At 38.6% G+C, this 24,186-nt stretch overlaps 1 protein-coding gene across 1 annotated transcript; it reads left to right on the top strand.

Annotated features, from left to right (window-relative positions):
• The first annotated feature begins 9,842 nt into the window (after window positions 1-9,842).
• On the top strand, window positions 9,843-23,539 carry SERPINB11 (serpin family B member 11). Its single transcript, XM_004059512.4, has 7 exons — window positions 9,843-10,010; window positions 10,978-11,037; window positions 12,209-12,337; window positions 15,684-15,801; window positions 19,659-19,801; window positions 20,478-20,633; window positions 22,641-23,539. The coding sequence occupies exons 1-7, from the start codon at window positions 9,843-9,845 to the stop codon at window positions 23,043-23,045; spliced, it is 1,179 nt and encodes a 392-aa protein (XP_004059560.3). The 3' UTR covers window positions 23,046-23,539.
• The last annotated feature ends 647 nt before the right edge of the window (window positions 23,540-24,186 follow it).

The raw sequence follows: 24,186 nt of genomic DNA on the forward strand, positions 1-24,186 counted from the left end.
ATGATAGGTTGGAGGCTGGGGATTAGGCATGAGCCAATAATAGGTTTTCTAATTCTTTGGTGTACAATCTAGTCACAGGGATTACTGGAGTTTCAAAGTTGGGCTTGGCCCTGGGAAAACTTAGGGCAGAAGGAATAGATGAGAATCCATACTTCCTTTGGACGCTTGGCAACCTGTGAAAACAAAACAAAACAAAACAAAACAAAACAGAACAAAACTGGAGGGCATTTCCTCTCCAAACCCACCAACATAGGTTAGATGTGTTAGACGCCTTTTGTTAGTCACTTCATATTCTGCCACGCTACCTCTTAATTCAGCTGCTGCTGAGGCCACCAGTTCTGCATAGGCTTTAAATAACTTTGTGCATTGCAATCTGGCAGCACTTCCTCTCACACCTTGCTTCCAGTTCCGGGGCTTTGTGATGATGCTTTGGTGTGAATGTGCATAATTGACACTCAAGTGTGATCAGAGTTAACACACATGGGACCTTCCTTGACCTATGGGGATACAAGCCTGTAGATACATGCTTCCCCTCTTCTTCCTCTCGGTGGACAGCTCTGATGCACATTTTGTAAGATTCCTCCAAAAGTCCATGGATTCAGATACCAGTGGCCAATTTTGTAAGAATTGTATTAACTTTCTTTCCATCTCTGTTCCACCCCTCCTTCTCTTCTGCTTTTATTCCCTGACACCACTTCCTAAATAAACTACATGCATGTGAGCCTTTATCTAGGGCTCTGCTTTCAGGGAATCCAGGCTAAGACATTGGGGAGCAGGAGTAAATTTGAGGGTAAAGAGAGGCAAAGAGTGTTATGCTAATGGATGTCCTTCCAACTGGAAGGAAAAATCAGAAATAAGTACTTCCTCTGCAACAGGGAAAATAACAGGAATACAATCTAGATCAAAGGCATAAAAAGACCTTCTTTGATGACCCCAATGCTTAGACAGAAAAAAAAAAAGCTAAGAAATTCAACCCCCTTTTTATGGAATCTAAAGAGACATGAAAACAAAGTCGAAAGGTAGAAGATCAGCCCTAATGGTAGATATGAGGTTTTTAAGCTCTGAAAGCCCCCAGCTGGAATTGATTCATGTCAGAAAACATGTGCTCTGAGCAGAAAAAGACTGGACAGATTTGGGATCCCTTTTAGTTCTGTGTGATTGGTTGTGTACAGTTATTTTTATGAGAACCTTGTGGGCAAAATGGGTATTAGCACTATAATTTTAGAACCATGTTTTCTGGTTCTCTTGTCTTGTAGAACGGTTTAGTTTGAACTAAGAGAAGAAATATTGTGCACTGAAAATGAAGAGAAAATCACTGGCCATAAAGGAATTTCTTCTGTCTTGAGTACGGTACAGTCTGCCATCATTGGTTGGTAGGGGTAACAACCTGGGGAGGCTGGACTGTGGATTGCATTGTCAAGACTGGTCTTTGGGAAGCTGGGCTTTTCTCGTAATACTGATTCTGCCTACTGCACACCCCAAACATGATCTGTCTCTAACTCTCATTCCTACCTCTAATCTGTAATTTTTCTTCCCCGCTCCTGAATCATGACTCAGCCTCTGAATTCACTTTAGGTAGGGCTGGCTTGTTGCTCAGACCAAGCTTTTAAACTGAAACCACAGAATAACTCTTGCTTGAGTTATTACTAATTCGATAACTCTTGTATTTTTTTGTGGGACAGGATTTACCTGCTAGTAGATTGCTGAAGCTCCACATAAAAACATATGCTGCATGCAAGAGAGCCCAGAAGATCTTGGGATGAGTGTTCCTCAGGCCAGGAAGCATCTGCCACAGCTGGGATCTTTCCTACTGAGTAGCTTTGCACCATGTGCACCGACACTGGAGATCCCTGGAATTTTGCATATGGCACTGCCAACTTGTTGGGTTGATGGCAATCTCTTTGACATACAGCGTGTTTTTCTTGAATAGAGGCCAGGCTTGTTAATGTTTTCCCTTAGTAAAACAGAAGGAGGTTAAGAACTGGGTGCAGAGCTGGGCATGGTCGTTCACGCCTGTAATCCCAGCACTTTAGGAAGCTGAGGCGGCTGGATCACGAGGTCAGGAGTTTGAGACCAGCCTGACCAACATGATGAAACCCTGTCTCCACTAAAAATACAAAAATTAGCTGGGTGTGGTGGTGCACACCTATAATCCCAGCTACTCAGGAGGCTGAGGCAGGAGAATTGCTTAAACCCAGGAGGCGGAGGTTGCAGTGAGCTGAGATCGCACCACTGCACTCCAGCCTGTGTGACTCCATCTCAAAATAAATAAATAGAAAAAGAAGTGAGCACTTCTCTGAAAAGCACTGGTCATCTTGGGAGTCTCTGGGGATCTCATTAAAAATTTTATTTTTATTTTTTAATTTTTTAAATAGAGATCAGGGTCTCACTATGTTGCCCAGGCTGGCCTCAAACTCCTAGCCTCAAGTAACCCTCCCACCTCGGCCTTCCAAAGTGCTGGGATTACAGGAATGAGCCACCATGCTGGGCTCTGGGGATTTAAAGAAGCTCTTGATGGACTTCATTTTCAGGGCTGTACTTTCCAATCAGCAGGTGAAGAGCTGAATCACTAAGGACACAAATGAAAAGGGAGGGGCAAAATATGAAGGCTTTATATTTCCTTTTGAGGGACGCAGCTCCAGTCTAACTTGCCACCCTGTGAACTTCACTACTGGAAAGCAACAAAGGTAAGAGAAATGTTTCTGTACGTTATTATCTCAGCTGTGCTTGTTGTCAAAGGGGACAATAAGTAAGAGTAAACTGTGGCATTTGGACAGGTTGCATAATGAACCAAATGAAGGGGCAACTTATTATTTAATTGAGTATGACTTTTGCTGACCCCTTGATAAATACATTAGCATACTTGGATGCCATTGATGGTGTGCATTGAAAAATCTTTGAGGCAGGCTGACTTGATTTCAGATTTTTGTTTAGTAAAATGGAACCCTGTTGATATTTTCTACTTACTAATCTTCATTCAAAACACAAGCTAGTCATGCATGCTGTGGCCTCCGTGTATTGACACACTTCTTAGCTCCTTAGAAGATCTTAACTTACTATGCTAGCCTTATTAATTGCTATGTGTGGGAGACAATTTCTTTCTTTTCCTGCCTCTGAGTTTCCTCTTATAGCTTTAAAATTAGTCTCCTAAGTAATATGTGTATTCTGTACATGCAGGTAAAATATAATGGTTTATGTTTATGTGAACATTCTGAAATTCCTACTATTTTTAGGAATGAGCATATGTGAAATTCACAAGGTTGTAGGGCAGAGAGTAAGAGTAAAAGAATAGCTCTGATTTAGGGAAAGAGAGGTAGGTGCTAGATAAGTGGTCATGAGAGAAGAGTCTTGTGAAAGGGGAAGAATGTACACAGGGTATGGTACATATTGTAAGATACTGGTGTCTTAGCCACCCTTGGAGATGTATTTCCCCCAAAAGGACAGAACCAGACCCTCCATCTGTTGCAGTCCTTTAGTGTCAGTATCCCTTCAGATAAGATAAGATGTGTTCCCTTCCACACATATCCCAAATAGAGTTGTCTCTTCTGGAAATCCCTCTTCTCAACCTCGAAGGGCTACAGTGACAGATATCCTTCTTTTCTTCGTTTCTGTCATAACAACTTCCAGATGACACACCTCATTTGCTTGAAGAAGATTTTTTTTTTCCAAGACACAGCCAACGTTCCCTTACCACGTGAGTGGGCTGTTTTGGGGGTCCATATGCATCTTTGATAAAATTCTGGGTGACTTGGGACTTCTGCCTTCCATAAGTTCTGCTTCCCTGAAATGGACTAGGCAACATTAATTAGACTAGCTGTAAAATATCCAGAATATTGGTTTCCCTAACAAGTATTGATTCCTGGGTGAATGTGGAAGACACTGACAATTTCACGGATGAATTTTCTCTGCCCTTAAAGAATGTTCAATGTAGTGAGGAATACCAACATATTAAATGAACCAAAATCTATAAATCCATCCATACACACCTCTGCACATGCAAAGACAATCACCCAGATGTAGAGGGAATTGTCAATAAAACTAGTTAAATATATGGTTAACCTAGAAACTCCATTGTGAAAGATCTCTGCAAACAGAAAGGTAGAATTTTGGAAAACGAATGAGGAAAGCCCATGCACTTTGGCACTACATTAATAATATAGTTAAAACTCTGTCTTGCCAAGAAACAAAGTTCATTTGATATTTAGCATGTCTATTGGCAAGACAGAGTTTTAATATTATTGATTAGAATTTGAATTATTCTAATTCAAACTATCATTAATACAAAGTTCATTTGAATTAACTATAATTATGTATTGCCAATGATTTTTGAGAAAAACCTGAACCTGAAGTATTCTTTCTTGGTACTATGAGTTCAATGCTTGAAGAGCTGTAAGATCCAACTGTGAAGTGAGGCAAACATCATCACTCACCCTGCAAGACTCAAGATTCTGAATAATACACATATAGTATTGGCACATACATGAACCCTGTAAGTTAGCCATTTCCTTTACAAAGAAATTCTCACACAGCTGTGTAAGGGAGTAGGTGTGCTGATATTCATCATGGCACTGTTTGTGGTGGCATGAGGAAGGAAACCATTTGGGCATCTGCCATTGGCAAACGAATGGGCAAATTAATATGGTGGAAGCAGAAGAATGCAACAGTTAGAAGGTACGGACTATATTCCCAGAATAACATGGATGAATCTTAAAAATATAGTACTAGGTGAAAAGTATGTGAATACTTGTATTTTTTTGTTTTGCTTTGTTTTGTTTTGAGACAGGGTCTTACTCTGTCTCCCACCCTGGAGTACAGTGGTGCAGTCCCTGCTCACAGCAGCCTTGACCTCCTGGGCTGAAGCAGTCCTCCCACCTTAGCCTCCTGAGTAGCTGAGACTGCAAGTGTGTGCCACTGTGACTGGCTATGTTTTTAATTTTTTTGTAGAGACGGGGTTTTCGCCACGTTGCCCAGGCTGGCTTCAAACTCCTGGGCTCAAGGGATCCACCTGCCTCCGCCTCCCAAAGCTGATGTTAAGTATTATCTAACATAACTTCATTTATGAAACTTTAAAAATGCGTAAGATAAAGAAATTTATGTTTTATAGGAGCATATATACATAAAAGAATATGCTTTAAACAAATTATAAGTGGTGTCTATGGTGGTGGAGAAAGGAAATGAACTGGGTCAAAGGCCATAAGTAAAGAAGAGAGTGGCCTTCTAATCCAGTGATGGCTTATGCCAAGAACCAGAGCATGTGATGACCTCAACCTTGTGTACTTGTGGTTATAAAAGAAGAAACAAACAAATAAACAGACTAATAAAAGTGTCTGGCACACAATAAGTGGCCTATCAGTGTATTCCAAACTCTTTTCTTAGGTGCTCTAGTAACTGCAGGGCTACAATAGTTATGATATGTGAATAGGTGATTTTATAACAACAACATGACATAAATTTAAGATAAATAAATTTACGTTACTTTCCAGAATGCAACTCCACTAACTTACTTAATTCAGTAAAATGCAGAACATAGCGTGAAGAGCAACTGACTTGGATATACTTCACAATTGGAAGTGCTTTCATTATTAAAGTAACTAAACAAAGGGCTGTCAAAGACACTGTTATTACCACACATAATACAGAGAGCTGTATTAAAATCACCTTGAAGGAAAACATCCTGTCAAAGGAATATAATTGTATTTTAGCAAAATAAAATGAGTAAAACCCTTCTGTTATATTTTTTAAAAACTGTCAAGAGCAAAGAAAAGTGTGGTCCAGGCTTGGTGCTGTATAACTGCTGGGTCCTATTACACTGTGCTGGGCTTTCTGAGAACTGGAACGCACAGCATCTACTCCTTAATGATTATTTTAGGGCAACTGGTTTTGATTACAGGATTTGTGAATTTTCCTATATAAATGTCATGGGTCATTATTTTGAAAGTCCACAAGTGACGTATATTCCCTTTTGGTCTGTCTCTGCCTGATAAAGGACTAAAAGCATGACATAAATGCCTAAATTGATGACAAACAAGGACATATCCCAGCGAACACATCTCCAGAAAGCTCAGCTCAGATATGTACTGACTGAAAATAAGACATATTAGTAACTAGGATAAATATGTATTGGCAGGGATATGTATTGGCCTTTGTCACAGTGTCCTATAGCATATATGTTTAGACTTGGATTCTAAAAGAGGGCAAAGCTGTAATCTAGAAGATAGGAGGTAAAAGAATCAAATATTTCTGTATTCCAGGTGGACTAAACAAGGGAATAATGTAACTATGCTACAGAAAGGTGAATGTGGAGTAAGTGGGCTAATTGGCCCTAGTGAACAAGGGTGTATAGAAAAACCCTTGAAGTGAGTTAGAATTCTTTTAGCTGCAAGTAACAGAAGACTCAACTAAAATGGCTTAAACAATAAGAAAAAATTATTATTTCACGTGAAAAGAAATCTCAAGCTAGGGCAGATCCAGGATTGGGTAATCAATTCACTCAATGGTGTGTTATTGAGGACGCAAGTTCTGCCTGTCCTTCCTCTCTGAAATCCTGGCTTATCATCTTAGACTAGCTACCTCACGTACACAAAATAGCAGCTGCAGTAGTAGACACATGCAGATAACCCAAGTGTGAGAGGAAGAAGAGGGCTGGTTTCCTCTTGTGGGTCTCTTCTTATTAGAAGCCTTTTCTAGAAGCCCTCCAGCAAACTCTCCTGTCTTTCTCGTAAGAATTATGGCACTTTCTGACTCCTAAACTAGAAACTTGGGACATAGAATTTCCTCAATTGGCTTAGACTAATCCAGGCTTGCTCTCGGGGCCTGAGAAGGGTGAAGCCTCCTCTGAAGCACATGACTGCATGAAATCTGCATTAAAGCAAGTTCTCTTAGCCCAAAACAAGGGAGTGAAAGGGAAGGGCTGAATGCTGGGCTACCCACTTTTTTAAATATGCTTCTGGGGAGAGAGAAGAAGAGAAGGAGAGAGATTTAGAAATTGACTATCAGAAAGATGATATGAACTTCTGACTAGGTGACATGAAGACCCAACTCCATCATGAGCTATGTGGGGTGTGATCTCTGATTTCTCATCAAGGGGCATGCAAGGCTTCTAAGGCCACAGTCCTGCCCATCTTCAATCCCACTGTCCACCACTTTTGGACTCTTATTTCATGCATTTGTAATATAAAATTTATCTTTCAGGTGTTTGAGTCTCTGCTCATGCTATTCCTTCTGACAGGAGTGCTCTTCTTACATGTATATACCTAGGTGATGCTTATTTCATTCTTCTAGAAGCAGCAGGGATATTATCTCCTCTAGGAAGGCTAACTATAATTCTCAGTTTGGTTCTGTGTCTCTCCTCTCTACTTGATTATGTGCATACCAGCATATCACACAGTACTTATTGGATTGAAATTCTCTTCTTCATTTCTTCCTTCTGCAAACATGTACTGGGTCACTACTCTATGGATAGAGCTTGTCTAGATGCTGGAATAAAACATAAAAACAAAACAAAGTCCTTGGTGTAATGTACTATAGAGGGAAGGGAATCAGATAATAAATACATATGTAGTAAGCCAGGTGGTGGTATATGCTATGGTAATGGAATGGAGGGATGTGGGCTGAGATTTCAAACAGAATTAATGGTCAGGGAGAGCCTTAGTAATGAGATGCTATCGGAACAGAGATGATTAAACTGCTGGAATGAGCCATTCAAATATCTTCAGGAAGAACTTCATGGAAGAGGAATAGAAAGTGCAAATGCCCTGAGGTTGAATGTACTTGTTATGTTGAAGGTATGCAAGGAGGTTACATGGCTAAATTGGAGTGAGCTTGTGGGAGAGTGGTAGGAGATGAGGTCTGACAGGTGGCCAGGGCCAGATCACAGAGGGTCTTGTTGGTCACAGCAAGGACTTTGTCTTCTTCTCTGAGTAAAAGGGAAGACAGTGGAGTTTTTGAGCAGAGGAGTACCTAACTAACTGATATTTTAAAAATACTAGTCTATCAAAGATATTATGGAGGAGGATAAAGACTGGAGTAGAAAGAAGATACGAGATTATTTCAGTAATTCAGGAGCACCGTTCATGCTGTTAAAACTGGGGAGCATGAGAAATGTGCAGATGGGGAATATTTCCAAAGATGGGGAAAACAGGACTTTTTCATTGATTGAGTAAGAACGAGAATAAGAATAAGAACGAGAAAGTACTTAAGGATGATCCCAAGGTTTTTAGCTTGAGAAAGAATAGAAGAATGGAATTGCCATTTACAGAGGTAAAGAAGGCTGTGAGGGACACAGGCTGGAGATAGGAGTTAGAAAATCAAGCATTTGCTTTTGGACATGTTAAGTTTGAGATATATATTAGACATCCAAGTGGGGATGTTGAGTAAGCAGTTGGATATGTGGGTTTGGAATTCAAGGTCAGCATAAATGCAGGAACTAATAGCATATTAGTGACATTGGAGGAATGAGTTTGGATGAGATCACCCAGGGTATGACTGTTCATAGAGAAGAGGCTCAAGATCTGAATTCTGTTTTATTGTGATGTCTAGAGGTTGAGAATTGAGAACGATTCTGCAGAAGAGACTGAGAAGGAGCAGTCAAGGAGGCAGGCCGTGAACTGAGAGAGAATGATGACTCAGAAGTTAAAGGAAGGAAGTGTTTGATGGCAATGAGGCTCCTGAAGAATGACGTCTCCCTGAGAGCAGAACCTATTCTTGATTGTTTTTATATCCATAGCCCTCTACAGTTAGCGGTGGTCAAACAATGTTTGTGGAACTGAATAGAATGAACTCTTCTTTCCTGACATATTCTTGTCCTAAGATAACACATATTCCAGCATCATCTTTTCTTCTCTTGGATTTTCCTTTTCCATTTCTATTTTCATAAACATGATGGCTGTGGCCTCCAGGCTGAGATCTCTGACCACTTTCTTATGGCAGGTCCTACTTGTTAGTATTGTCTTACTTTCATGGAGGGATACAGGGAATGAGGTCCCACTGAGGAGATAAAAATGTGCTGGAAGGGCGGGCATGGTGGCTCACGCCTGCAATCCCAGCACTTTGGGAGGCCGAGGCGGGTGGATTACGAGGTCAGGAGATCGAGACCATCCTGGCTAACACGGTGAAACCCCGTCTCTACTAAAAAATACAAAAATTAGCCGGGCGTGGTGGCGGGTGCCTGTAGTCCCAGCTACTGGGGAGGCTGAGGCAGGAGAATGGCGTGAACCCAGGAGGCGGAGCTTACAGTGAGCTGAGATCGCACCACTGCACTCCAGTCTGGGCGACAGAGCGAGATTCTGTCTCTAAAATAAAATAAAATAAAAATAAAAAATGTGCTGGAAATTTTGCGAGTGCTGTCAACTTGTTTGTGCAAAAATGACTGAGATGGAGATGTCCTCCTGTGACACTGCAAAAGTGGGTAGTCTAGTGGGAAAATATCTCGACTGGCTGATCGTGTGTAGCTCAAGATTTTTTTCTGCACAGATTCCAGGATGAGGAATGTCTTAAAGCATGGAAATTTGAATACAAAGATTCAATTCCTTTTAATCTTTTGCTCCAGAACAATTATAGATTATTTAAAAATATACACAAATGATAGTAAGATAGATTTTAACCATTGGCTGAAGGAATAGTAAATCTTCTGTTCATTGGAATGTAAAACTAATGTGAATTCCCCTCTCTAGCATTTACTAATTTCTCAGAAATTGTGATAAGGGTATGTAGTTTTTCATGAAGCAGTGTGCCCTGATACTTAAACTCATGAAATAAAATAGCTGAACTCCAAATACTATCTGTAACTTCAAGTGATGTTCTGAGAATTTTTTCCCTTCTGTTCTCAGGCAGTCGGCATAAAAATGGGTTCTCTCAGCACAGCTAACGTTGAATTTTGCCTTGATGTGTTCAAAGAGCTGAACAGTAACAACATAGGAGATAACATCTTCTTTTCTTCGCTGAGTCTGCTTTATGCTCTAAGCATGGTCCTCCTTGGTGCCAGGGGAGAGACTGCAGAGCAATTGGAGAAGGTATGGAATTCCCCAGAGATTTGTTCAGGACCCAGAAGTCTTTCATGCGCCCACTCTGGGTCAGCAAAATTAATTCCATCTTTATACCAATAAAATTGCCATCTTGAGAGAGAAAAAACACATTGAATAAATCATATTTCTTAAAAATTGATAATGGTTTGATTAATGGAGTATGCTGTAATGCAAACAATGTAATACAAGCAACGTGTGGTCTCTTTATTACTATCAGTGGTATCACAAATAAATCTCTGCAGTTTACTTTTAGAGTCCCTTCATTCAGTGATTTAAATGTGACAAAGGTACTATTATTGTCTTCTAGAAGGTTAAATTTATAATAAACATAATGCTATTTTAGGCATTACCAAGTTAAAAAAATTTTCGTGATTATGTTTGAACTTCATAACAGTTAGGAATTGTTATCCACACTTTACAGATTGAAAACAGACTCAGAAAGGAAAGGTGACTTTTTAGGTTATATAGGCTAACATTAGAGATTTTCCCATTACCTATATTTTCATTGCAGTGGAAAGTCTAGAAGAATATCACTTAACAACTCTTAGGATACTTGCAAATCTTATTATTGTTTGTGCTGGGAAACCATGTAAGGTCTTACGCAGCCCCAGATGGGTACTGTCTTAGTTAACAGCCTAAGCACAGTAGGGACAGAAGTGTCCAGGGGATAAGAGATTAGTCCCTGGAAACTGACAATGGTCTGAGGCAAGCTGCTTGATCTCTCTTAAACTTATAGTTTCCCTAACATAAAATGAGGGTAATAGTATCTACTCATAAAGTTGTTGGGAAGGTTAAATAAGATATGTAAAGACTTAGTTCAGGACTTGGAACACATTATTAAATGTTAGCTATCACTATGGATCTTGATCTAAAATAGAAAAATAGATACAACTGTCAACCTTTATAGACTGTACATTGCTTCTGATGCCAAAAGATCCTTTTTTTTCTTTTCTAGGTGCTTCATTTTAGTCATACTGTAGACTCATTAAAACCAGGGTTCAAGGACTCACCTAAGGTATGATAATGTTGCTGAGTTGTCAAATGCTCTTTAACCTAAGAGAAGGATGAAATAATAGTCTGGGTGTTGAGTAGAAGAGCTCCTTCTTTTGCCCATGAGGGAACCAGCTATGTGTCCCCCTTTAACCTTCCTGATGATAACTACAGCCTGTAGAGTTTAATATAATAATGATAATAATAACAATAGTAAAGTTTCTTAGATTTTATTACCTGATTTATTGCCATCTTTACTCAAACTTTTTTGTTCCTTTATGGATGGTGCCCTGTGTTGAGTTTGCCAGTCTTGTCTATGTGGTGTTAGACTTTTCTGTCTAGAGTGGGGACTGAGAAAGGACCCTGATGCTTGGCCATATAATTATGTACTGGGAAAACATGGCCTAATGTTGCCCAATCCACATGCTCTGGGACTATGGTCTCTAGTTTTTTCCAGTAGAAGGATTCATTTTGACATCAAAATTATATAGAACTCCTACATGAAAATAGTTCTGTTTGATTATGATTGGTTGAGAAAATACATAAATGCATATAGACTCACAGAATACCAGCTTCCTGGAACCCAACTTACTACTAAAAGTTCAAAGTCCATAGTTTAGGAACCATTTGCTTTAGGGAATGCTTTAGGGAATATAGGAATATTGCCTATAATGTCCATAAATTCTTAGCCATCTTTCAAATGCAACAAAGCTGCAGCTTAGCAGAATTGCTACCACTGAGAAGCAAAGTAGTGTGTGAAGTCAGTTCAGTGAAGGGCTGAGGTATGTGATTAAATGACCACATGAAAAATGGAGATGTAGAAAAAAGTGTGAAAGAAAAGAGAAACGATTCTGTAAGTACAAAGGCAGCAATAACACTGGAATTATTGCCCTGAATACCCCACTAGGATCTCTTTATTTATGAAAACTGCCTTTGAATTAAATCATTAGGACCAACAAGTACACATGTATTAGGCAGTAACTTACAATTCTGCACGCAGACTGCAACTAAAGTTACAGAGTGGTGAAATTAACGTGCTAGCAAAAATCCAAGGAAGAAAATGCTTTAAACTAATTTCCTTGTATTCACAGCCCTTTTATTCAGAGGCAAACACCTTGCTCTCTAGATAGTTATCATTCTCCAATGGCAAAAATCAAGCAATTTAATACATCATTCTTTGTTTACTGATGCTTCAGTGCAGCCAAGCTGGAAGAATTCATTCCGAGTTTGGTGTCTTATTCTCTCAAATCAACCAGCCAGACTCTAACTGTGCCCTCAGCATTGCCAACAGGCTCTACGGGACAAAGACGATGGCATTTCATCAGGTAAGTCCATTTGGAAGAGTGATCAACATCTTTCTTGGCGTCCTCTGAATTTCACACCACAAAATTGATGAAGAGTGAGGAGAGTCACATGACATTTATCATTAAGAGATTGACTTTGTGCTAACTTACAGTTTCAGTGAAATGGATTTATTGAAACTCTCATATAAAGTTCCAAAATATCACATAAAAATGACTTCTTCAAGATCCCTAATGCTGTCTAAGAACCAAGGTCAGGGATGAAGCACAAAACAAAGTAGGTAAGAATCATCCCTGTGGACCAGAAGAAAAACAAAATCAATTTTTCATATCTTTTTCAGAGGTTCTTAATAGTGGAGTATCAAGAAGTAGTTGAAATTACATTGGACTGTGAGCCAAGAGACAGGAGTTCTGTTTCCATTTAGAATATATAACTTTGGGCAAGTCACTTCTATCTTTAAAACGAGAGGATTAGGCTTAGTTCTTTGTAGCTCCAATATTCTAACACCATTTATGCCCTTTCCCAACACCATGGTCCTATGTAGTTTTATTGAGTATTTACTCTGTGCCAGTCATTCTGCTTAGCTCATTACAGGCATTATCTCCTATAATCCTCACATTGTGCTAAGATATGGGTATAAAATTTCCATTAATTCTACAGACTGTGAAGCAGATTCTGAAAAGTCAGGCTGATAAGGGTCACAGAGATATTTAAATCGCAAAACCTGGATTTAACCCCTATCCAAATCTGTCTTCCTGGTTTTAATTGCTACATCATCTTGTTGTGATTGAGGTGAAATGCAAGCTTTTGTTTGACCAGGGTTATTTAAATGCTATCTGGGTGAAGCTGGATGAAACCATGAGTTTCTAATGTTCTTCCCTGGCCTCATAGATCAGGTTATGTCTTGGACAACCTATGTGATGAGCTTCTGATAGTCAGAATATTTGCAACTTGGGGTAGGTATTATAGACATTCAGAGAGTATTTTCTTTTACTGCCCTGGAAGCATATAGGGAATGATGTGTGGAGAGTGTCTAGAGTGGCAGGGATTAACAATCATGGTCCTTTGAGCTGGGATGCCCGCTCTCTTGACTTTGCCTTCTCAAAACAGTGACCCAGACATAACAGTAGATAAATGTGGATTTGGGATGATCATGATGACATCTGTTCCAGAAGTAAGAAGGTCCTCATTAGCATCATGAAGATTGTCTTGAACTATGTCATGAGAGGGACCTTGTTATTTCAGGATTCTGGCTGGGAAAAAGTCCATCTCCTGGGCTATGGAGAGTTACTTAAGGTTGTTTCAACCACAATTGGATCCAGCTCAGGACAAGATTCATTCTGAGGCCCAGATTTTGCTCTTAGTTTATCGGGGGAACCCACCCCGATATTTCAATGTAGGTTCTTTTTTGTTTTCCCTATGTGTCGGCTGGTCTGAGAAATAAAGGGAAAGAGTACAAAAGAGAGAAATTTTAAAGCTGGGTGTCCGGGGGAGACATCACATGTCGGCAGGTTCCATGAAGCCCCCCAAGCCGCAAAACCAGCAATTTTTTATTAGTGATTTTCAAAGGGGAGGGAGTGTAGAAATAGGGTGTGGGTCACAGAGATCACACGCTTCACAAGGCAATAAAATATCACAAGGCAAATGGGGGCAGAGCTTCGGGGTGAAATTAAAATTGCTAATGAAGTTTCGGGCATGCATTGTCATTGATAATATCTTATCAGGAGACAGGGTTTGAGAGCAGACAACCGGTCTGACTAAAATTTACTAGGCAGGAATTTCCTCGTCCTGATAGGCCTGGGAGCGCTGCGGGAGACCAGGGCTTATTTCTTCCCTTATCTACAACTGTATAAGACAGACATTCCCAGAGCAGCCATTTCAGAGACCTCCCCCTAGGAACGCATTCTCTTTCTCAGGGCTGTTCTTTGCTGAGAAAAAGAATTCAACGATATTTCTCCTATTTGTTTTTGAAAGAAGAGAAATATGGCTCTGTTCTGCCCGGCTCTCAGGCAGCCAGACCTAATGGTTATCTCCCTTGTTCCCTGAACATCGCTGTTATCCTGTTCTTTTTTCAAGTTGCCCAGATTTCATATTGTTTAAACACACATGCTTTACGAACAATTTGTGCAGTTAACACAATCATCACAGGGTCCTGAGGTGATAAACATCCTCAGCTTACGAAGATGATGGGATTAAGAGATTAAAGAAGACAGGCATAGGAAATCACAAGAGTATTGATTAGGGAAGTGATAAATGTCCATGAAATCTTCACAATTTATGTTCAGAGATTGCAGTAAAGACAGGTGTAAGAAATTATAAAAGTATTAATTTGGAGAACTAATAAATGCCCATGAATTCTTCACAATTTATGTTCTTCTGTCACGGCTTCAGCAGGTCGGTCCCTCCGTTCGGGGTCCCTGACTTCCCGCAACATTAGTTAAGCTTTGTTTTTCTTCTATGCTAGGCACATCTTCCATATTTCAAAGTCTTGTATTGTTCTATTCAGTTCATGTTGGGGCACTGGGTCCCACTGGGCTGTGGAGGTATGCTCCTTAGGTCTCAGGAATTGCATCATGGTAAACTCATTTGGGTCCATGTAGATATCACTGTTGTCTTGGCAGAAAGACAATGGAAAGTCTCCAGTTCTATAGAAATCTAGGGCCTTGGGTGGTCATCAATCGTTGCTCCAGAATGCTACACAAGAGGGGCTTTGGAGTAAAAATTTTTGGTTAAAAGAAAGGGTAAGTTCTTTATACTGAGTTTGCACACCACTTTCACTTAGATAATATGTTATAGGTGAACGAAATAATAAATTCTTAAGATATTTTTGCTCACACTTTACATAAATTTGACAGAAATGCCAACTATCTACAACACAGAATGTTTTTATTATTAATTATATTTATGGCAGCTTGTGAGGAGATTGATATATATCATGGGAGCAACCTTCTGTTAGACCTCAGAAAAGCAAGTCACTTAACCACTCTGCTTCTCAGTTTTCCTGTCTATAATCTGAGAGCAGTAACTTCCATGTCTACTTTGAAGAGGAAAGAGTAGGAATAGAGTCAGAAGGTGCTCATGTATTGCAATTTGTCATTTTGCTTTGAACACTTTAAAACTAAGAAAGCCAATCATATGACAGAAGTAACAACAAAACATTTCTGAACATTCCTTTTGGAAGGGTTTCAGATTTTGTTAAATTTATTTGTTTTATTAAAAATAAGTACATATGGATCCTGCTTCCTCTCAGACTTGTTTATAGGAACTGCTTTTTTCTCTGCATTAGAATTTTAGAATACATTGAGCTGTAGATTTTTGTTTTCCTTACACTGCTTTTGAAATGTTGTTCAATTATCATGTCTTTCATAGCAATATTTAAGCTGTTCTGAGAAATGGTATCAAGCCAGGTTGCAAACTGTGGATTTTGAACAGTCTACAGAAGAAACGAGGAAAACGATTAATGCTTGGGTTGAAAATAAAACTAATGGTAAGGATAAGTCAATACGTGTCTCTAAACTCTGTGTTGTGTTGATAAGCAACCTGAGTCCGCTTGCTAACAAGGAAGCTGGCTGAAGCCTGCACCTGACATAGGCAGATCAGCAAGAAAGGAATGGGACCATATTTTGGAATACCCTTACAATCAGTTGTTCTAGAAGCTATACAAAGTGACTCTGTGAATGAACACTATTTCTATTTCATAAATGTGTGGTGCATTCTGCAATTAAAATTAATTAAATTTAAATTTACTTTTCACAATTAAAAACCCATATATATTGCTAAATATTTCTTAAATGTTTCTTAGAAACATTTGGTTAAGGAAAAATTTAAGGATATGCAAAAGTAGAGAGAATATATAATGAACCCTATTTATCCGTCACTCAATTGCAACATTTCTCACTAATGGCTGGCTTTATTCATGTAATCTCTCACCATTTCTCCAACACTTCTTTAAGATTATATTGCAGCAAATTCTAGATATTCTACCATTTTCCTACATCTATTTCACTTTGTTTTTCTAAAAATATGGACAATTTTAATACAACCGCTACAATCTCATTACTTCTGAGAAATTAAAAATAATCCTTTAATGTTAAATATTCAGTGTGTTTTCATTTTTCCCCAGTTGGCTCTTTTTTTTTGTTTGAATCAGGAACCAAATAACATTGACATATCACAATTAGTTAACACATCCCTTAAATCTTGATTTTAAAAATAAACTTTATGATTTAAATATACATACATACAGAAAAGTAAATTATTGTATGTGTGCTATTTGATAAATTATCACAAAGTGAATATACTCATGACTCAGGTCAGCAAAATAAGACATTAGTTATTAGAAAGAGGCACTGCCAGGTCCCCCTTAAATCCTCTTCTAGAAATAAGAACCTTTTTTCCCAAATGTTAAGGCTTCTCTGACTTCTGTTACCACTTATTAGTCCTGCCTGTTTTTAAATCTCATGTAATTGGAATCATAAATTATGTGAGTTTTTTTTAGGTCAATACTTTGTGAGAGTCATCCAAGTAGTTAGACATTGCATGGTTTGTTCATTTTTATTATGCATTTCATTCTCAGAATATTCCAAATATACTTATCCATTTTACTGTTAGTAAATACTTAGGACATTTTTAGTCTGGATCTCTTATAAATAGTGCTGCTGTGAATATTTTTGATACATATCCCTGGTACATATATGTATGCACTTTTATTGGGTGTATACCTTGGGATGGAATTGCTAGTCATAAGGCATATATACATTCAATTGTAGTAGATGCCAAGCAATTTTCTTAAGTGGTTGTGTCAATTTATTTGCCCAAACAAGAAATGAGAATTTCGTTTGTCCCTCCTCCTTGCCAACACTTGGTAGTGTAAGGCTTGTTAACTTTAGCCACTGTAGTTATTTTAATTTTAATTTGCATTTCCTTCATGAATTATATGGTTGAACAATTTTTCATCAGCTGCATATCCTCCTTTGTGAAGTTTCTGTTTAAATCTTTTGCCCACCTGTAAGAATGGTTTGTCTGTTTTTTTTTTCTGACAAATTTTTAGGAGTTCTTTGCACATACTGGATACGTATGTTGCAAGTAACTTCTACTATTTTGCATCTTATCTTTCCCATCTCTTAGTGGTGTCTTAGATGAATGGAAGTTTCTAATTTCAAAGGAATAAAATTTATGATCTTTTCCTTTATAGTTAGTGTTTTTGCACACATTTTTTGGACGATTTTAAAGAAATCTTGTCGTGAAAATATTTTCTAGTTCGTGAAAATATTTTCGTATGTTATTTTCTAGAAGTTTTATTGTTTTATTAAAGTCAGGATTCATTTTAAAATTAGTTTCATTCCATGTGGATGTCTAATTGCTATGGCACTACTTATTGAACAAAGAATCCTTTCATTATTGCACTGCAATGTAAATTTTATCATAAATTAGATGACCATATATGTGTGAATCTGCTCCTAGGTTTTCCATTCTCTTTCATTCGTCAATTTGTTTACTCTCATGATGATGCCACAATTATAGTACCTTTATAATAACTCTTGGAAGCTGGAAGTGTAATCCCTCCAATGTTGATCTCTTCTAGGGTTGCCTTGCCAAATCTTGATCCTGTGTATTTCCATATACGTTTTAAAATTAGCTTGTCAACTTCCACAGAATATATCAATTGAAATGTTAATAGGATTTATATAGAATCTATAGATTTGAAGAGAAAATACATCTCTATTCAAATTCTAATCCACGACCATGAAATTTACCTCTATACAGGTCTTCCTTAATTTTTTCTTTCAATAACATTTTGTATTTTCCTATGTTGAAGTTTTGTACATTTTTTGATAAACTGACCCTAGGTGGTATTTGAGGTGTTTGGTGAATTTTAGCTGGTATCTATTATTTTGGTTTATTTGTTGTTGATGTATAAGTATATACTTTACTTTTGTATATTAACATTGCTGAATTCACTTAATAATTCTAGTTTAGCTTTATATTATTTTAGATTTCTTTTAGCATAAAGACAATGCTTTCTAATATATTTTTCTCCCATTATATCACTTAACAGTGATGAGCTCTCAATAGTATCTTTTTGATTGAGGAACTGACAGATGTCAAGTTTAGTAATAGGTGACCAGATTAAAATACATATCCATTCTATTATTTGTATTAAGTCAGAAAATGCTTTGAAAGGTGTATATATTTTTTCATATCTGTTAATTTACTTAGCACAGTGGTGTAAAAATATGCCTCTCTCATGCTAACTCTAATCCACTGGTAGTGACTGCTTGGGAAATCTGTATTGAGAGTCTGAGGCTTAAACTTAGGTTACTTGAAAAAGCCCACAATTGAGCCAGCAGACACTAACTCTGTGACAGTAGAGATTTTTGTCTGTTTAGTTTTGTGTTATAGTCTGAGTTTAGCGCTACAGTGCCTAGAACAGTGCCCAGCATTTAGAAAATGCCTAAAATTTTTTTGGCATGAATGAAAAGATGATTAGTGTTGTCTGTCATGGGTGTGCATTAGGGATCCACATGTTATATATTTACGTAGAATATTAATGTTATTTCATCATTTGTTTATATCTTTATTTACTGTTTCATCCAAAAATATACATTGTATGCTTAAGGTTAGGTATTGCTATCACATGCTAGGATTGTATTAGGCCTAGAATTTCAACGAAAATTAAAACCTTCATGAAGCTTAAAGCTGATGTTCAGATATTCCTATGTTTCATATTGTATAACAGATTACATTCCAAAAAAGTTTTATAAATTGCAATGTACCAAAATGCACCAAGAGGGCTGGATGTTTAATTTTGATCAGTTTTATTTACAAAGCAATTCCTGGCATAATTTTATGAATCTTGATTTTCAGATGTGTGTTTACTTCAAGTGCTTTTGTATATATATTTGTAATACACTAATTCTAGTGCATTGAAAGAATAAATATTTTAAAATAATATATTTGTGTGTAGTGAAGTGCTGGTAAGTATAAAGTCTTGTAAATATTAAAAGTAAGCCACAAGAAATGATTACATAATATCTAAATAAGCAGTAATGTATAAGAAATCACTCGATGTAACTAGGCATAAGACAAATTGATCCATCACGAATATACTGGCTACTTCCTGGGTGCCATCTTCTGATTAAATAATAAAGCATTAAATATTCCCTGAAATAAACTTCAGTTGACAAAGAAGGCTCCATGGCCAGGAGATGAAAGGAGTTCTTCTGGTATCTCAAATTTACAATTAGTCTTAAAAAAGAAATGGCTCTAAATTTCTCATGACTCTTCACCTCTCTATTATCAGGAGTTCAAATCCAAATATAATTATCTTATTTTTTATACAAGGAAAAGTCACAAATCTCTTTGGAAAGGGCACAATTGACCCTTCATCTGTAATGGTCCTGGTGAATGCCATATATTTCAAAGGACAATGGCAAAATAAATTTCAAGAAAGAGAGACAGTTAAAAGTCCTTTTCAGCTAAGTGAGGTAAGTATTTTATTTTCAGACTCATGACAAATGTTGGAGAATACAATAATCATTTAAGGACAATTTAGAAAGATGTAGTGATTTAGTGAAAATATTGGTCTAGGTTTCTGTTGGTTCTTTTTATTGTATTTTCTACAGATTTTCATTTTTCCTTTATTAAGTGACAATAACTTTTATCACAGAGCACCTAACTGGAGACTTGGGATACTAAGATTCTCTGGCAGAGAAGAAAACCCATTCTTTTCTTAATGTTCTATTGGTTTACTCTTTTCATATATACTGTGGTTATGTTCTCCAGCAGCACACTAAGGCTATCTGAGTTATTTTTTTTTCTAGAGAGTTTCTTGAGGAAAGATTAAAAAGAAAATGATTTAATGATATATCCTTTTTTTTCCCCACTAAAATCATGTTAGCTAAAAATCCTGACTTTGTTTTTGGTAGACCAAGCTATCTCTATATATTATTAGAACAATTCAGTCTCTAACCATGACTTATTTTAAATTAAAAAAATGGATAACCTTTGCAAAGGGAAGTAATAAGGAATCTACTTTGTAGTTTCTATTTTACCCATGCCTTTAGAGTGTTCATGCAGATATCCATGTTATGCAAGGTAATCAGTATACACACATGTGCACTCACATATGTAAGTATACTATAATCTTTTTCTTCTTAACAGGGTAAAAATGTAACTGTGGAAATGATGTATCAAATTGGAACATTTAAACTGGCCTTTGTAAAGGAGCCGCAGATGCAAGTTCTTGAGCTGCCCTACGTTAACAACAAATTAAGCATGATTATTCTGCTTCCAGTAGGCACAGCTAATCTGAAACAGGTAAAATTATAAGAATGCTATAATGCAGTTAAAGCATGTGTGCATGTTAACACACACACACACAGACACACTGTGTATCTCATGACATTAGTGTAGTCATTGATTCACAATCTAAGCCTTAGTAGGATTGTCCCGGGGGTGTGAAAGTAGCAGGGAGACACATGGCCTCTGCCTTTCAGGACAGTGCGTTTATGGAGAACAAGCTATTCTTACATGAGAAAGGCACATGGAAGCAGAAGTGATATTTTGTACAAATACACACAAGTACTGGTTGGCTGATAGTCGGGGGACATCTTTCTATAGTAATGAAGTTATAATGCTATTTGGGCTCCTAGTGTGCAGAAATCTGATTAAGCCATTTTACTCTGAGGGGCAGTATTTCTGAGCCAATTGTACTTTCACGGGCTAACCATTTTTAACATCTCAGTTTTGTGGAGAAATGGGCACCACACCCGTTAAGAAGTGGTCATGGCCGTGAAAGGAGTTTGGATCCAACCCCCTTTCCCCAGCTGCAGCCAAAGCTGCCCAGCATAGAGCAGGCTGTGCTTCTAACAGCTGAACGTCTGGAAGCCTGCAGAAGCTGACACACACATGGGTGATATAGCCCAACAGTTAGGGGCTTCTAAGCCAGGGAGTGCTGGCTTGAGATGAAAACACTGTGGCACAGGTGAGCAAGGTGTGTGTGTGTCGGGTGGTAGGGAAGGAACACTGTGGCACAGGTGAGCAAAGTGTGTGTGTGTCGGGTGGTAGGGAAGGCTTCTTGAAAGAGCAGGGTCAGGACGTACGCATTTGGATTAAGAAGTGAGATGGGTGCCAACTGAGAAGGAGCTGTAGTAACAGAAGTGCAGCTGTGGCCATAACAGGTATGCTTACGGTTGTGGTCAAGTCAGAGGGAATCAGGTCCCTAAGGGCCTGTGGTTGACTGGAGTGAAAGACATTTGGAGGCATAATGCAGTTTGGGAGCAGTTTAGACTCTGCAGAAAGTTTTCTGGAAATTGACTATGGGATTAGAATGAATGGGTCAGAAAGGATTTCCTAGTACAGCAATTTCAGTCCGAGCCTTGCTGGATGAATAGGAGAATCACAGGGGCCCTGCTAAACTGAGCAGAGCAAAGAGCAGTGCAAATGCCTTAGAAGCAAGGCAGCATGAGCTGTGGCATGAAGTCATAGTCTCTTGGATGCGGGCAGAAAATGACAAAAGGAAAAGATACTTTGGAAGAAAAACCATCTTTATTTTATGGTGGATTTTATATTGTCATGGTAGGCAGTAGTTGTCAAAACTGTTTTAAATTCTCAGACTAAAAAGATGGGATGTGACACAGCATGGTGGTTTGGAGCTGTGGACAGGGCTGGCTGGAGAGTTCAATGCCCGAGGGAGGCGTTTGAAAGGTTTACAAACAAATGATGAAACTGGATGGAGAATGAGAAGTCAGCGTGCTGAGGCTGCTTTGGGAAAGCTGAGCATTGATGTGGGAGCTGACATGCTGGGCAGAGGCACAGGTGGCCCAGAGTTCAGCTTCAGGAGCAGCTACCAGAAACAGTGACAGAGAAGGGCACGAGAGGATGAAAGCTATCACAGTGCACGGGGATCCTGGCATCAGGGATGCCAAACAAGAATCACGCTCATAAAGGAGGGTATCATGAAATGTTTCAGATATGAGAACCCAGAAGAAATGGTTGAGTCCATCCACGAAACAGGACCATGACAACTTCACAGGCGATAGTGGGAGAAGTGCAGTGAAGCATGTATGCTGAGGGAATTGAGGGAAAAGACTGTAGGATACCTACTTGAGAAGCTTAATTACGAAATTTAGATGAGAAACAGACGACAGAAAAGGGAAAATGTGGCTAATGGTATGATTTTGTTCCCAGGTAAGTAGACTGTATTAAAGGTAGAAAAAGTGATGAAGTTGAACCACTCACACTGAGAATTATAAAAACATATGATATTTAATGTAGAGGTCGTGTGTTTGACTCATGTGGGCTTGTCTGTGTTTTGTCTCTTAGATAGAAAAGCAGCTGAATTCGGGGACGTTTCATGAGTGGACAAGCTCTTCTAACATGATGGAAAGAGAAGTTGAAGTACACCTCCCCCGATTCAAACTTGAAATTAAGTATGAGCTAAATTCCCTGTTAAAATCTCTAGGGGTGACAGATCTCTTCAACCAGGTCAAAGCTGATCTTTCTGGAATGTCACCAACCAAGGGCCTATATTTATCAAGAGCCATCCACAAGTCATACCTGGATGTCAGTGAAGAGGGCACGGAGGCAGCAGCAGCCACTGGGGACAGCATCGCTGTAAAAAGCCTACCCATGCGAGCTCAGTTCAAGGCGAACCACCCCTTCCTGTTCTTTATAAGGCACACTCATACCAACACAATCCTATTCTGTGGCAAGCTTGCCTCTCCCTAATCAGATGGGGTTGAGCAAGGCTCAGAGTTGCAGATAAGGTGCAGAGACAATCCTGTGACTTTCCCATTGCCAAAAAGCTGTTCACACCTCACACACCTCTGTGCCTCAGTTTGCTCATCTGCAAAATAGGTCTAGGATTTCTTCCAACCATTTCATGAGTTGTGAAGCTAAGGCTTTATTAATCATGGAAAAAGGTAGATTTATGCAGAAAGCCTTTCTGGCTTTCTTATCTGTGGTGTCTCATTTGAGTGCTGTCCAGTGACATGATCAAGTCAATGAGTAAAATTTTAAGGGATTAGATTTTCTTGACTTGTGTATATCTGTGCGATCTTGAATAAGTGACCTGACATCTCTGCTTAAAGAAAACCAGCTGAAGGGCTTCAACTTTGCTTGGATTTTTAAATATTTTCCTTGCATATGTAAATAGAATGTGGTGAGTTTTAGTTCAAAATTCTCTGTTGAGAATAATAAATGCATGAAATACCTTAAAGTTCTGTGAAGACTCGTAACATGGCAGCAATCAAATGGCTTATAAAAGGATACTTTGAATGTGGATAAATCAAATTCAGTCAATATTTCAGTGGAATTTTTGGCCAATTGCTTGAATTGAATTGAATTATACTACTCAATTGAATAATAGATTTTCTCCTCCTCCTTCTCCCCTTCCTTCTTCCTTCTCTTCCTCCTCCTCCTCTTCTTCTTCTTCCCCTTCTCCTCCTCTTCCTCCTCCTCACCCTTCTTCTTCTTCCTTCTTCCTTCTCTTCCTCCTCCTCCTCTTCTTCTTCTTCGTCTTCTCCTCCTCTTCCTCCTCCTCCCTCTTCCTCTTCTTCTTCTCCTCCTCTTCCTTCTTCTTCTTCTCCCCTTCCTCCTCCTCCTCCTCCTCCTCCGTCCTCTTCTTCTTCCTCGTCTTCTTCTTCCTCTTCTCCCCAATCCTCCTCATCCTTCTGCTCCCCTTCTCTCCCTCCTTCTCCTACCCATCTTCTTCTTCAGCAAGTAAAGGTTCAAAACAGAAAAAGGCATAAGTCAATCAGAAGATTTTTGTTTTAAAGGAAGCCTCCTTTTATACTCAGGATAACATGGAGCAGTAATCAGATAAGAGTGGCTATTAAACATTTACTGCCTTCTCAGTGCCTTCTTTTGA

The sequence above is a fragment of the Gorilla gorilla genome, chromosome 17 (assembly GCF_029281585.2).
Source record: "Gorilla gorilla gorilla isolate KB3781 chromosome 17, NHGRI_mGorGor1-v2.1_pri, whole genome shotgun sequence".
NCBI classification, from domain to species: domain Eukaryota; kingdom Metazoa; phylum Chordata; class Mammalia; order Primates; family Hominidae; genus Gorilla; species Gorilla gorilla.

What these genes read in the sequence shown, in the direction of transcription:
- SERPINB11 (XM_004059512.4), top strand. Translation starts at nt 9,843, where the DNA reads ATGGGTTCTCTCAGCACAGCTAACGTTGAATTTTGCCTTGATGTGTTC. An exon ending in GGTTCAAGGACTCACCTAAG is followed by an intron (nt 11,038 to 12,208) that starts GTATGATAATGT and finishes CTGATGCTTCAG; the next exon opens with TGCAGCCAAGCTGGAAGAAT. An exon ending in GTCCTTTTCAGCTAAGTGAG is followed by an intron (nt 19,802 to 20,477) that starts GTAAGTATTTTA and finishes TCTTCTTAACAG; the next exon opens with GGTAAAAATGTAACTGTGGA.